The following is a 14,257-nucleotide window of genomic DNA, read 5'->3' as shown; positions in this document are numbered from 1 at the left end:
ACAAATGCTGGAGAGGGTGTGGAGAAAAGGGAACCCTCTTGCACTGCTGGTGGGAATGTAAATTGATACAGCCACTATGGAGAACAGTATGGAGGTTCCTTAAAAAACTAAAAATAGAATACCATATGACCCAGCAATCCCACTATTGGGCATATACCCTGAAAAAACCATAATTCAAAGAGACACATGCACCCCAATGTTCACTGCAGCACTATTTACAATAGCCAGGTCATGGAAGCAACCTAAATGCCCATTGACAGACGAATGGATAAAGAAGTTGTGGTACATATATACAATGGAATATTACTCAGGCATAAAAAGGAACAAAATTGGGTCATTTGTAGAGACGTGGGTGGATCTAGAGACTGTCATACAGAGTGAAGTAAGTCAGAAAGAGAAAAACAAATATTGTATATTAATGCATATATGTGGAACCTAGAAAAATGGTAGAGATGAACTGGTTTGCAGGGCGGAAATCGAGACAGAGATGTAGAGAACAAACATATGGACACCAAGGGGGTAAGTGGTGGGGTTGGGGCGGGTGGTGGTGGGATGAATTGGGAGATTGGGATTGACACGTATACACTGATATGTATAAAATAGATAACTAATAAGAACCTGCTGTACAAAAAAAATAAAAGAAAATTCAAATATTGAAAAAAAACCTCAAGAAACACAAAAAACACAGCCAGCCCCTTGCAACCCGGACTAAGCAGCCTTTCTTTGTAACTGCCTCTTGGTGAAGCATTCTCTTTGAAGATGCTTCATTTTTTCCACAGTGTGTCAGTTGGAGGATGGATTGCCTCTTTCCCCTTTTGGTCATTATCTCTCTTTTATTTAAATTTTACTTTGTAACAGGGAGATAAAAGGTAGCTCTGTGGATGTAGTATTTTCTTCTGTTAATTACATTTATTTTTCAACCAAGTTCTGGGAGGTGGTCTGGTCTCCTGAAAGAACCACGCACACAGCTAGAATCATAGATTGTCTGAGCTGGCAGGGACCTTTGGTTCAGCTATGACTAGATTCTAGTCCAGGTCTCTTATTGTACAGATGGGGAAACCGAGGCCCAGAGAAGGGAAGGAATGGCTCGCAGATACGGAGCCCGTGAGTCGGAGTCGGGACCAGAAACCAGTCTTCTCTCTCTTGCTCTGTGCTCTCTCTACCAAACCGTGAGTAGACAGAGGCAAGCTCTTGCGTCAGCTGGGCCGATGTCACCCAGTGACCTCGATCCAGCACCTTCCCTTCCCTGAGAAGGAGCTGCCGCCCACCAACCTCACAGGCAAGGTATGGGCTTTGTACACTGCCAAGTGCTGAGCGCTGTGCCGTGCCAGTGGTAAGGCTGGGCTATGCGCTCAGGCACCACCCACGCTCTCGGGGCCGGGGAGGAGTGGGGACCAGTCGGGACTGGGTGGTGGCCAACACGGGTGTCCAGGGGCTAGGAAAGACTTCTGCTCCCTTTAAGGAACTCTTAGAAATCTGGGGCCTCGAGGAAAGCAATTCTCCAAGAACCACCTCTGGAATCCCAACCGCTCAGACCCCTGAGCTTCCGGAACTCTGGTCTGGTGCCTGACATTGAGAGTCAACATTGCATAAAAAGAAAACACTTCACTTCCCAAACCCGTAAGCACCTCACATGCATTCTCCCTGTCCATCCTCCCTTCATTCTCTACCAGACACCCTAAGTTCCCCCTTCGTCTGAGGACGCGCACGGCCTTGCCCGCCTCCACGCTCTTGCTATACTTTGTCCTCATCCTGGAATGGAATGACCTTTGCTTCTATTGGTTCTTGTCAGAATCCTTTTCATCCTTCAAGTCCTACTTAGTGACTGTTGGTTTGTGGAGCTTTTCTTGGCTTTCCCTTGTAGGCCCTGCAAATTAAAACTGATTACTCCATCCCCGATTCTCTCTGTGTCACATTGTTTGTGGCTTTTTAAGGCACTTATCGCTTTGTGTATTACAGTTATTTTGGGTGTATGTCTATCTCCTCTTCAAGATCCTCAATTTCCTGAGAACAGCGACTCCATTTTATCCAGCACTAGATTTTCAGCACCTAAAACGAATGATTGCTAATGATTATTGAATGTGTATTTGGTGTCAGGTACTGTGTTAATTGCTGTAAGTGCGTGTCTCACTTGAATCTTAGCAATGAGTAAATAGCATTGTATTTCCAAACTTACAGAGGAGGAAATTGGGGCCTACAGAGATTGCTGTCCAAGATCCCACAGCTATCAAGTGGCAGAGCTGGGATTTGAACCCAGGTCTCTCTGGTTCTGAAGTCTGTGCCCTAATCCACAGAGTTTTATGGACTATTTAGTGAGTGCCCAGTGAGCAACTGTTGAGTTATCACTGGAAACTGTCAGGGTCAATGGTTCCCAACAGAGGGCACCACAAATGTCCAATTCGACACTTGAATGCTTTTTATGATGTATAGCCCTTTGATACATTTACTCTCCTACTTCTACTTGGCTAAAGCGGGGATTAAGGTCAGTTTGCCTTCTGAGAGGCCACACAAGTGTGAGGTCTGACAAGGTGGACCCGTATAGGGTCAACGTTTTCCTGAGTGTGGTAGGGGCATCAAGGAAAGCCACGCAGTTGGCTTTGTAAATGGCAGGTCTTTCTGGAGCTGGCCTTGCGGGTGGCGGGGGGAGGGGGGGGAGTGCTGGTGGTGTGGGCTGTCTGGGATGGACTGAGGGCTGACCAGGAAGGGCTTAGCCCTGGCAAGCCCATCTGTGACCCACGGGGCCAGGTCCTGTGGGTCCTTCCCTATCTACCTGCGCCTACCTGGGGGAGGTGGGAGAGGTAGAGGGGGAATGAAGGAGGAAAAGGGCAGAGCAGGCAGGGGGAAGGACGTCCTAGAGGAGGAGCTGAGGGTGGGTTCCCTGAAGCAGTGTGCCCGCAGAAAAGCAGCAGGAAGTGGGATGGAAGTTCCTCAAGAAGGTCAGGACTACCCACCCCCATCACCAAACTGTCCCATTGTCACAGGAGCCCCTTCTGAAAGCCAGATCTGGGTGGAATGATTCAGGCTGGTACTGAAAAGCAGTCAGACTCTCCAACCCCAGGCAGAGGCCCCAGCCGTGCTCAGCCCTCCACACCGACTGCCCTCAGGCCTCAAATTCCTCCTCCTCTCCTGCTGGCATTTGGGGCGGCACAGGGGCTTCTAGCATGGCTGGCAGGTCACTGGGGAGAGCGGGGCTGGAATGGAAGGAGGCGTTTGTGACAGAGGAAGTTGTGCAGGGAAAGGGTCATCGAGGGGGCACATGTGGGTGAGGGTTTGGAGACCCCGGGTGTGCAGAGGGTGTGGGAGGGGGCCCAGCTGGAAAGCAACCTGTAGGGGAGGGCCGTGTGAGGGGGGATGCTGCGTGAGCAGCTCGGAGAGACTGTGTCACAGGCAGCCGATGAGGGAGGCACGGCGAGTGGGAGAATACGAGCCGGAGGTGTTTGTGAGACAGAGCAGATGAAGGGAAGGCGTGCGCCTGTGCCTCACTACGGAAGGACGCAGAGCAAAGCGACAAGGTGGCTGGAATGAGGACAAGGGGGAAGACGGAAGGAGCAAGGTCCAGATGCTGGCCACAAGTGAGGACAAGTAGTACGGAGCTCCCATCATCCCTTGGGAAGAGGGGCCAGAGGTGTACGCTACTGCGAGAGTGGTGGCTGAGTGTGTGACTTGGTGCTACGCGTGTTCGTGAGGCTGCCCAGGATTTACGAGGTGTGTGCACGTAGCTGCTGCCTGGGTCGTGACGTGAGGATGGCACCGAAAAATGCAGGTCCAGAGGGGAGAAGAGAATTGCCCAGGACGCCCCAGGACATCAGGGACAGGCCGACGTGAGCTGGGTCACCTTGCACACAGCCCACCCCCTGACCCCTGCGTCTCCCTTCACCCACATCCACCTCAGCGCCACAGAGAAGCCACGGGCCACAAAGGCACCACCACGCTTGCCCAGTAGAATCCCCTAACTTACAGAAACTGACGGTGGGGAGATAAGGATCAAATACCAAGGACGGCGACAGTTCCACGAGGTGCCTCCTGTTTCCTCTTGCCGCACGCAGGCGGAATTAGCAAAGTTCTCCCCAGCTGAGGGATGTAGATGGATTGCCTGGTTTTATTAAGGACAAAGTGCTTTTTGATAGTGTGAGGGAAGAGCTCCCCAGAGCGGGGATTCCGGTGCCCGGAGCTTCCCGAGCATCGATCGATTGCTGGGGCTTCCCCGTCTTGTGCTGAGTGAGTGAGGGTTTGGCAAGCGATAAAGAAGCTATGATTCTTAAAGGCGGGGACTCCAGGCAGACGCTGGGCGGACCGCACACCGGGCGCTGCTCTCAGCTGCCTTTCCTACACGTACCTTGGAGTGTCTTCCATTAAAAACAAAACTGGTGGCTAAGTCTCTGATGGCCTACTGGGTGCCAGTTACCATACTGGTTGCGTTATCCATGTCATCTGACTTACTCTTGATACAAAACATAACAGGTAAGGCGCTCTCTTTACCCTCCTTTTGTACATCAGGAAAATGAGATACAGAGGCCAAGGAAACCCGTTAGAGGTCACTGTAATTACCACACGGTGCCCAGATTCACAGTTGGCTTGGGCAGATGCTAAAACTCAGGCTCTTACTGCTGTTCTCCGTGGCCCATGGTCTGTTTCATGACAAAGGGCCAGACACTGTCTTGATATGATTCCTGGGGGCCCACTATACAGACCCCTAAGAGCGTAAAGGGATAGGCTCGTCCAGTAGGAATGTCTGTGTGTGACTTAACAGAACTCAGGGATATTCTAGACTTCAACGCCATTGATTCTGGCTCTAGGTCTGGGGATGTAGAAGCCAGAGATATGGTGCTGAGCTAGAGTGAGTTTTACTGCCTTTTTGGCTTTTCCAAAGCTTCTTCCCCTTTCCATGATCAGTTCCTGTGTTATTTACGATGACTTTGGGAGCTGAGTGGGCTGGGAATGAACCTCTAGCACAGGTGAGGAAAGGAACCTAGAAATGTGAAGTCACTTGCCCAAAGCCAGGAAGCTCATCAGACAGATCTGGAATTGGAACCCAGGATTTCTGCCCATAGGCCTATCTCCTACATTGCATACGTGGTCTCCTTCTTGCTAATCCACAAACAGGTTATACACTAGCAGGTGTACATTAAATAAAAGAAATAAATTGTTTGATATGACTCTTCAGATGGAATTGCCAACCTACAGAGCAAAATAAATGGGCTGTCGTACGATACCGTGGTACAGCAAATCACGAGCCTATCATGACTGGAGTAGAGCGGGCCGGGGCCATTCAGAGTGAGGCCATTGTTTTAGATGAGAGTGCTTTGGAATCCCCCAGCAGAGGTTCCCAAGTCCACCTCTGTCTAGGAATCCTTCCCGCCTTCCCTTCACAGAAGGAGCAATGGAAACCAAAGGGGGAGGCAGGGTGAGTGCAGAGATGGGCCTTGGTCTATGATCAGGGGGTGTTTGGAGGGTTGCACGGGGGCAAAAGACTCACTCTTAACAGTGAGGAACATGGACTTGCTGATGTCGGTGCCCACGCCGTTGCTGGCCTGGCAGAGGTAGTAGCCGATGTCCTCTTCCAGGACGTGGCGGATCAGTAGCGAGCTGTTGGGTAGGATCTGGATGCGGCCGGTGAGGGGCACTGGGTGGTACTGCTGGGGGTTCCCGCTCCCTGAAAGGAGGCGGCAGTTAGGAGGTCTGGTGTCTAGGCTGGGGAGGGTTGGAGTGCCTCAAGGAATGGCTGATACCTTTCTCTTGCTGATCTAGGGCCATTTTGTAGCATCCCCAAAGTGCTGGGAGCTCACATAGTTCTTGTTTCCTGGGAAATAGGAAAGACCCTCACAGAAGCCTGACCCTGCCTCAGATCTGAGGTATGGATCTGAGGTATGGAGCTGGGGGGGCCTCAGCTCAATGCCCACCTTGGCACTGAGCTTCCTTTGGGCTGAATTCCTTGGAGGGGAAGAAAGAGTTCTCTTTGGGCCACTTGGCAATAGGCAAAGGGAAGATTGAGCCCTCAAATGGCGGTTGCCTGGTTGTAGGCAGTCAGGCCTGGGAAAGAAGCCAGCCATCCTCCAGGGGGGGCTTTGGATACCTCCTCCCATTGCCCCAGAGTCAGCCATGGACACAGTAAGGATAAGAGGTTGGCACAGGGCTTAGTCAGAAACCAAATGCATCCTTGGGTTGAAGTTGGGTTCCAAGAAGGACCAAGATCCCAGAATAGGTTTGACTGGTGAGAAGCAGGGGTCAATGAGACTCTGGGACCCTAGGGTGGGGTGGGGAGAGTTGGGGAGTATACTGAGTTCTAGGGTTGGAGGGGGCAGGGGAGAGGTCAATCTACGGGGACAAGAGGAAATCTGGAATTAGCATGACAGCTATTCCTGGTCCATAGACCCTTTGGAGGTGGCTGAGGATGACTTCCAGTTCAGGTATAGCTTGGGGTCCCCTTAAAGTTCAGAACCCAGGGCTAGGAGTCATGTGTAGAGACCAGGCCCAAGTCGCATTAGTATCCTCCCCATCCCATCCCTGGCCATGCTCAGAGATGCTGGCTGGCCAGGGGCTTACCCTTGGCATGCTTCCACATGACCTTGGGTGGGGGGTAGCCGTCCACCGAGCAGTTGAGCACACCAGCCTTGCCATAGATGCCATCCTGGTTGTTGGGCTGCACCACGAATCGAGGGGGCACTGCAGAAAGAGGGAAGGTGGGGGAGGAACAGATCATCTCGGTCTCTGATAGGTTTTCTGGGGGCTTTGGGCACCTTCCATTCAATGTTAGCCTGGCCTGGACCATTATAAAGTTGGGAGCAGGCACCTCTGAACATCTGAAACCCAAGATGTTGAGAGCTTTTGCCAGTCGCATTGGGTTGGGAGCTGGGAATTGAGTGCCAATTCTGACTTCACCAGTGACCAACTGAGCCAGGGTCTTCTCCTCTCACGACCTCCGTGTCCTGGCCTGGAGAGTAAGAGGTTTGAACCTCTTGATCTTTAAGGCCCCTGCCAGAGTCAACTTTCTCTGAGCCCGTGATTCAAACTTGAAATCTAGAGAGTGTTTTTAGCAGCAGACAGAGCTGGACCCTTCCTCCTCCCAACCTCGCTGGCCCGTCTCACTCACCGCGCACGATGAGCTGGCGTTCCCTGCTCACGGTGGCCGCTGTGTTGCTGGCGATGCATGTGTAGTTGCCATTGTGCTTGAGGGAGACGCTGGAGATCTGCAGGGAGCTCATGAATTCCTTGCTCTCGATGGTCACGCCCGAGCCTGAGATGATCACCTGTCCATCTTTCCTCCAGGTGATACGGATGGGCATGTCCCCCGAGGACACCACGCAGGGGATGTAGAGCAGCTGGCCAATGGAGGCAGGCGGGAATTCGAAGGGCTGGATGAGAGGGGGCACTGGGAAGGCAAGGGGAGTCCTGCTGTCAGGCCCCCACTCTCTCCAGCCTGGCCAGCAGCAGGCCCATCCCTGCCTGGCCTTCAGGAGGGTGGGCTGCGAATAGAGCTCCATGGGCACTGGTGCCTGTTTTCCCATATGTGCAGAATCTCCTGGGGTGCCCTGTCATTGTCCCCTGGCTCCCGTTCCTCTGCCCACACAGGCCTGGATCTGCTGTCTCTGTTCAGGGCCTGGGCTGGCCTGAACTAATCATGACCTTCAGATTTGTACTGGAACTTGAATGGTGATGACTCATGTGCTTCTTGACTCCTGTCTGCTTGCTGACACACTGCCCAGCTTTTAACCTGACTTCCCTGCCATTCCTCGGTGCCCCTGTGCTCACTGTCTCATCCCAGAGCTGAGTCTCCCAGATGCCTGGGGGCCTGGGATGGAAGGAGATGACGTGCCTCAGATGCTGCGGCTGTCCTCCGTGTGCACCCCACAGCTGCTCATCTAAAGCCAGGCTGCTGTAGCCTGGTCTCCTCCTGTAGAGGTCTCATCACCCACCCCATTGTCTTCATGCATTAGGACGGGCGAGAGGAAGCTCCCATCACTGGTTGTTTTCAGCTCCTTTATACACACCTCCCACCAATAATGTGATATGGGCTTAACTGTCCCCACTATACAGATGAGAAAACTGAGGTTCAGAGCAGAGAATTCATTTGCCTTAGATCACCCAGCTCATAAGAGGGGACTGTGGGATTTGAAACCTGCTCTGTCTGCTCTCCAAGTCCAAGCTCTCTTTCTTATGCTACCTGGTTGCCTTGTTGAGATAGCCCCAAACATACCCAGACCAGAGACCCCTCTGTCTCATAAACAAGCTCCCCATGGGTGGCAGGAAAGAGCAGAGAGGGAGCCCTGTCATCTGCAAGATAGCCAGTTGGTTAGACTCACCCAGCTAAACGTCATCCACATAGCCCCCACCCCCCAGAGATTCGGCCCTCCCCCTCTCCTACTGCCCACATCTCAGCCCCTGGGGGGGGGGGCCTGTCTGGAGCCTGAGCCTCTGCAAGAGGGATCCTCCTTTCTCAGCTCTGGCTAGAGCAACAGCCATTATCTTTATGATAACTCAATTAGGACACAGTGACTTCCCCAGCAAGTGGGGGGAGAAGAGAGAGAAGGAGACAATTAGCTTAACAAGGCTGAGCACCCAGTAGATGAGACATCCTTTCTGCAGTCAAATAATTAGATTACAAGGCTGTCCACAGTCCTCTGGCCTTCTCCTGGGCACCAGCCCCACCCCTCCTTGGAAGCTTGCTACTCTCCCCACCCAGAGTGGACACAGCAGGGGGTGAACCCTGAGGGGAAAAGGATAGGTGACATCATATGCATGCCCAAGGCACCCCAAGGGTTTTCAGGGCTCAGCAGGAAGCGGCCCCTGTGCAGTGGCCAGGTGTGGACAGGGCAAAACCCTAGGCAGCCCTCTGGATCTCTGGGGAAGCTCCTGGTCAAGACTTCTAGGTCCAGAGGAAGTGACATTTAGAAGGGCTGTTGCCCCCATGCCCTATGCGATGAGAGCAGGGGCCTTAGCTGACCTTCTCAATGTCACCTCCCACCTTACCCTTCACTCTGGCCATGGGGGCTCCATCGGTTTTCCGTAAACACCCACAGCTCCGAAATTCAGCCCAGGCCTGGGTGAACACAGCTGGGCCCTGGGTGGAAATAACCACCATGTGTGCTCTGCCATGGGCCCAAATCCAGGTCCACAGTCCAGCCAGGTTTTCTGGGGCTCTGGTCATTGTCTGGATCTCCCCACCCCCAAACTCTGCCTGCTGCTACTCCCTGGGCTGGGGCCTTGCCCCCAGTATTCTGAGTGGTTTGTGGGGCCTTGGATATCTCCAGAGAGATTTCTCTGGAACCCTGACTCTAGTAATGGCCCAATGCTCATTGCTGAGATTTCCCGGGGACTCCTCGTTGGGCTCTGCTGATCTTCCCACAGCCCTTTTTGGGGTACTTTGGTCAGATTGAGTCCTCTGGCCTCCTTGGACTTTTTTTTTTTTTTTTGCGGCACATGGGCCTCTCACTGTTGTGGCCTCTCCCATTGCGGAGCACAGGCTCCGGACGCGCAGGCTCAGTGGCCATGGCTCACGGGCCCAGCCGCTCTGCGGCACACGGGGTCCTCCCGGACGGGGGCACGAACCCGCGTCCCCTGCATCGGCAGGCGGACTCTCAACCACTGTGCCACCAGGGAAGCCCTCCTTGGACTTTTTGATGGAATCGTTGCAGAGACCCAGATCTGCCAGCCAGTTTGTCTCCTTAGGTTTAGCAGAACCAATTCTGGTCCAGTCTTCCTTCCCACAAAGACCCAAATCTAGAGCCCAGCAGGCCTCATGGGAAACTCCTCTCCGTCCTTTCAGACCCGCTCCAGTACCACCTCCTCTGTGAAGCCTGCCCTCCTCCTGCACAGCCCTACAACACCTGGTTCACACCTTGATCATGGCACTCATCACATGCCGGTGGGGCATCTGTTTGCATTACCACCTTCCCTGGGTGTCGGGGAGTTCCTGCAGGGCAGTAACTAGGACTTATTTACCTGGCAAATTGTAGGAGCCCAATAAATGCTTGTCAGGTGAGTAAATGAATAAATATATGTCTCGATATCATTTCCTGGGTTGAGCTTAGAAGTTTCCCTATGAGGTGGGCAAGGGGTGGGGAGAGCACAGGATGGGGGTTCATCCAGAAAAAGGCGGAGCTCTACCCTCTTCCTCAAGATGCTGTATTTACACTACAGAATTTTGGAGCTGGGAGCTTCTCCCTTGGTTCTTCCTGAGGTTCAGGCCGTTGCTAGCACCAGAGCTGGCTCCTTTAAGAGCCCTAGGGACATGGGGAGAGTCGTGGCAGTCATGAGGGCCTGCAGAGGGGAATGTGTGGGTCAAGCAAGGAGCTGGGGGGCTCTGCCTAGAGAGGAGAGGGCCTTGCCCCAGGGATGGATGGCCAAGAGCTCCATTTCCGTTGAGCACAGAGCAAGTGGAGACTGGAACTAGGCAGGGAGATTTAGCTCAGGCAAGGCAAAGACTGTCTCTCTCAGTAAGAAGGGATTTAGATAATGGAATAAGTTACTAAGGCAGGTTAATTCATTAATTAACTAATTCATCTAATATTTATGAAATGCCTGCTCTGTGAAGGCATTATGCTCCGTGTGGGCTGGGGAGAGTGGAAGCATGCTTACAATATGCATAGAACCTCCGGAAGCATGGCATTGGCTCGGGAAGTTAAGACATTTCCCTCAGTGGTTATTGGACAAGCACCAAGTGAATACACAGAGACGAGAAGAGGTGTCATCTGGTCAGGTGAGCGCAGCTGCATAGAGGAGGTGGCATTTGGACGGAGGCTTAAAGGATGCACACGCTTTACAAAATATATGGAGTGAGAGTGTGGGAAAAGGCTGAGACAAGAGGCAGAGGCCAACCAGGGGCTGTCGTTCCCTTCCGGTCTTCAGGAATAACACTAATGGCAATTCGAGCGGCCAGGGAAGGAGAGAGCGGCCAACCTCCATCCTGGGTGGGTGGGGGGTGCGGTTAGGCATTCACCCAGGCCAGCCAGAGCTCTCTAGTGCACTGCTGCCCTGCTGGAAGTAGATGGCCAGATCACCCCCAGGGGTCCAAGGAGTAAGGCTCTTTACTTCCCGCCCCACTCTGCCCTGCTGCAGGTTGATGGGGCAGGTGTGGTTCTGTGGGGGGATAAGAGTCCCCTTAGAAACTCCTTGGTGGGAGTGGTAGAGGCCAGAGCTGCTCACAGAATTCCTCGGCCCCAGGCTGGCATTCCGATAACCCTATAACTCCAGCACATGAGGACCGCCTGGAGGGAGAAGAAAGCCTAGGGATTCCGGCTCCTTCACGGGCTCGCTGAATACCACCAGCAGGAGGCTGTGATGGGAGGCTCTGAGAAGCAGGGTGGGGCGCCCCGTGATGTGGACATGGGACTGCTTTCTGAACTGTGAGTCTCTGGTGTCTCCCCTGCGCTCAGAGGTGGATACGGGCTCGTTGAGTGTGTGTGTGTCCATTTCCACTTCTGTGAAAGAAGAAGCTGAGGCTCGGATCACCTCCATGGCAGTGATGACAAGGGACCTTTTCAGGGTTGATAGTCCACAAGGACTCCCCTCCTGCCCATGACTCCTAGCATTTCCCCAGCACATGGCATGAATGTAAGGGGCACGGATGCTGCATAACCAAGGGATTTATCTCTGGAAGCCCTGCTCTGGCCACAGTCATCTTTGGTGAGAGGGCAACTCAGTCAGCTGTGAGGGAAGCAGGGTCAGAGCAAGTTGCTGTGATGGCGAGATGTCAGAGGCTGGCGTGGCTGAGAAGACACAGCGGTCGTGGCAGTCCCTGTGGTCCCTGGCCACCATAAAGCTGTTTCGGCCACTTGTTTGGGGGTGTTGCACAGAGGACGGCATGCTGACCGCCAGCCCAGCCGATAAACACTTTATGGTGTCTCTCATGATCTCTCTTTGGGACCGAACCTTTTTATTTATTGCACCATTTAGTAGAGAATGGGCGCTGTGTGAAGCTGGAGCTTCTCTGCTTGTGCAGCATGGAGATGGCGAAAGACACTGTAATCCAAGAGTGACGTGGGCAAGCTGCCTCGTCACCACCACCCTGTCTCTGCCCCCGAGCCTCAGTTTTCTCATCTGCAAAACGGAGGAGTTGGATAAAGTAATCTCTAAAGCCTGATGCTGATTTTTCAGTTGTAACAAGTCTAATGTTATAGGAATATTAATAACTCACTTCAGTTTTTTTAATGCAAGCCCCTCTTCTCAGGAAGGCCTTCCCTGACCACCCTATTTAAAATTGCAGGGCTTCCCTGGTGGCGCAGTGGTTGAGAGTCCGCCTGCCGATGTAGGGGATGCGGGTTCGTGCCCCGGTCCGGGAAGATCCCACATGCCGGGGAGCAGCTGGGCCCATGAGCTGTGGCCGCTGAGCCTGCGTGTCTGGAGCCTGTGCTCCGCAAGGGGAGGGGCCACAACAGTGAGAGGCCCGCGTACCGCAAAAAAAAAAAAAAAAAAATATTGCAAACCACTCTTCCTGCCCCTTGGCACTCTGATTCCCACTCCCTATTTCACATGAGACATCTTTTACGGATTTCACGTTATTAACCATTTCCCTAATAGAATGTAAGCTTCCCAAGGGCAGGAATTTTTGTCTGTCTTGAGCACAGCTGTGTTCACAGAATAGCGCCTGGAATATAGTGGGTGCGTAGTTAACGGCACTGAATGAATAAATAGATACAGCTTCGTCCACCTCCTCTTCATCGTGGACACCGCCATCACCGTGATCGCTGCCTGTCCAGTAAGGAGGATGCTTGCTCCTGTGCTCCTGGCTCCCTCTGCCGAGGAAAAGGGCCGTTGGCAGCAGCATCCTTGGCACTCCCTCCCCCCAGTACATTTGGCAATCTGCCCCTGCGGAACCTGCTGTGCCCCCTTCCTCTGGATTCTGGTGTGTTCCTTCCAAAACTCCACCTGTGCCAATGGCAGGCCTTTGGCCAGGGGGTTGGCTCTCTCTTAAGCCCCCTGATCATAGAAACCCCCAATACACTCTCTAGGGTGGAAGGGGGCCTCCCTGAAGGCTCCAAGCACACGGCAGGGACTTGTTGAGCAGCAAGGGAGGAAAGAGTGTGGATGAGGAGGACAGGCACTAGGGAGTGAGGGTGCGTGCGTGAGTGCGTGTGTGTCTGTGGGTGTTGGCACTAGCTCTGGGTCCTGGCCTTACTGAGCATGGGCAGAAAGCACCTCATGCCCTTGTTTTGGCTCCGGAGGCTCAGATGCGCGGGTGGAGATGTTCCCTCACTGAGCCAAAGCCAAGAAGCCCGACTTGCAGCCCTGCCTTCTTACTTAATTAAACATTCGGCCCGCGTGCCCAGAGATGCTTTTATGCTACCTTATTTTTCAGCTACAGAGGGCCCTAAAGACACCAAATCTAGGTTGGATCTCTGGGCCCTCCTCTTGGCATCCTGCCAGGGATCTCTCTGGGTGCCCAGAGACAAGCCCTTGCCTTCCCCACAGCCTGGCTCTCCCCTGCCAGTCAGTGTCACATGCACCCGAGCCCAGGCAGCCCTCGAAGCATCCTCACCCGCTCTCCCCTTGGCCCTCCTGCCTTGCTGGGTCACAACAGGCTCACTTAGGTGACATTTTCTATGGTAGCACCTGCAGCCACCTCTTGTGGCTCAGGAATGTTGCTTCACAGGAGGATACAGACAGAGGGAACATTTGTGTATGTGCACCTGCATGTGTGCAAGTGTGGACAGGCTAACATGTGTCTATTTGTTGCGTGCACACGCGTACAACGCGTACAGTGCGTCCATGCGTGTGTACTCATGTACACAGGTCTCTGCACGTGTGTGAGCATGCATGTGCATGTGTGTCTGGTGTGTTCTGCTCTCCTCAGCTCAGTGTTTGAAAAATTCATCAGAAGACAAGCAGTCCCAGAAGGAATACAGTCAACAGTGGTGTTTCCAGCTCATGGAGCAGCCTGGGTTTATGCCCTGCCCTGCCTGCGGGCTCTTGGCCTCACAGAGAGATGGGGGGTAGGACTTCCAGCAAATCTCAGCCTTCTAGTGCCCTGTCCTGCCCCCACTCGCCCTTTCCTACTCTCATCCTCTGGGTGGGACGCACGTCCCAGCCAGGCAGCAGGAGTGGGGTGGAGAGTGCTGCCCTTGGGCCCTGTCCCTCTCTCCCCCAGAGTCGGGGCCCCTTTCCACGCCCAGGGGCACCTCCTCCACCCTCCTCCTTGAGTAGCTCTTAGAACAGCACAACAGCTAATCAAGCAGCATGTTCATAATCAGCTCTGATGGGTTCTTCTGCAAAAGCGCATTCTAATGAAGTGGGGAGAGGGAGACTGGGGGACAGCGGGGAT

The 14,257-nt window shown here is 53.4% G+C and overlaps 1 protein-coding gene across 1 annotated transcript in view; it reads right to left on the bottom strand.

Moving 5' to 3' along the window:
• Positions 1 to 14,257, bottom strand: part of DSCAML1 (DS cell adhesion molecule like 1) — a gene marked incomplete at both ends in the record, with an annotated part of 342,523 nt that overhangs the window by 69,543 nt on the left and 258,723 nt on the right. Inside the window, 3 exons of the mRNA XM_082845529.1 lie at positions 5,477 to 5,653; positions 6,544 to 6,663; positions 7,091 to 7,369. Coding sequence (XP_082701655.1) covers positions 5,477 to 5,653; positions 6,544 to 6,663; positions 7,091 to 7,369 — 576 coding nt within the window. The remainder of the gene's footprint in view (positions 1 to 5,476; positions 5,654 to 6,543; positions 6,664 to 7,090; positions 7,370 to 14,257) is intronic.

This window comes from Leucopleurus acutus (assembly GCF_964270905.1).
Source record: "Leucopleurus acutus genome assembly, chromosome: 8".
In the NCBI taxonomy this organism is placed as follows: domain Eukaryota; kingdom Metazoa; phylum Chordata; class Mammalia; order Artiodactyla; family Delphinidae; genus Leucopleurus; species Leucopleurus acutus.
This window is presented reverse-complemented; position numbering and strand designations above follow the sequence as displayed.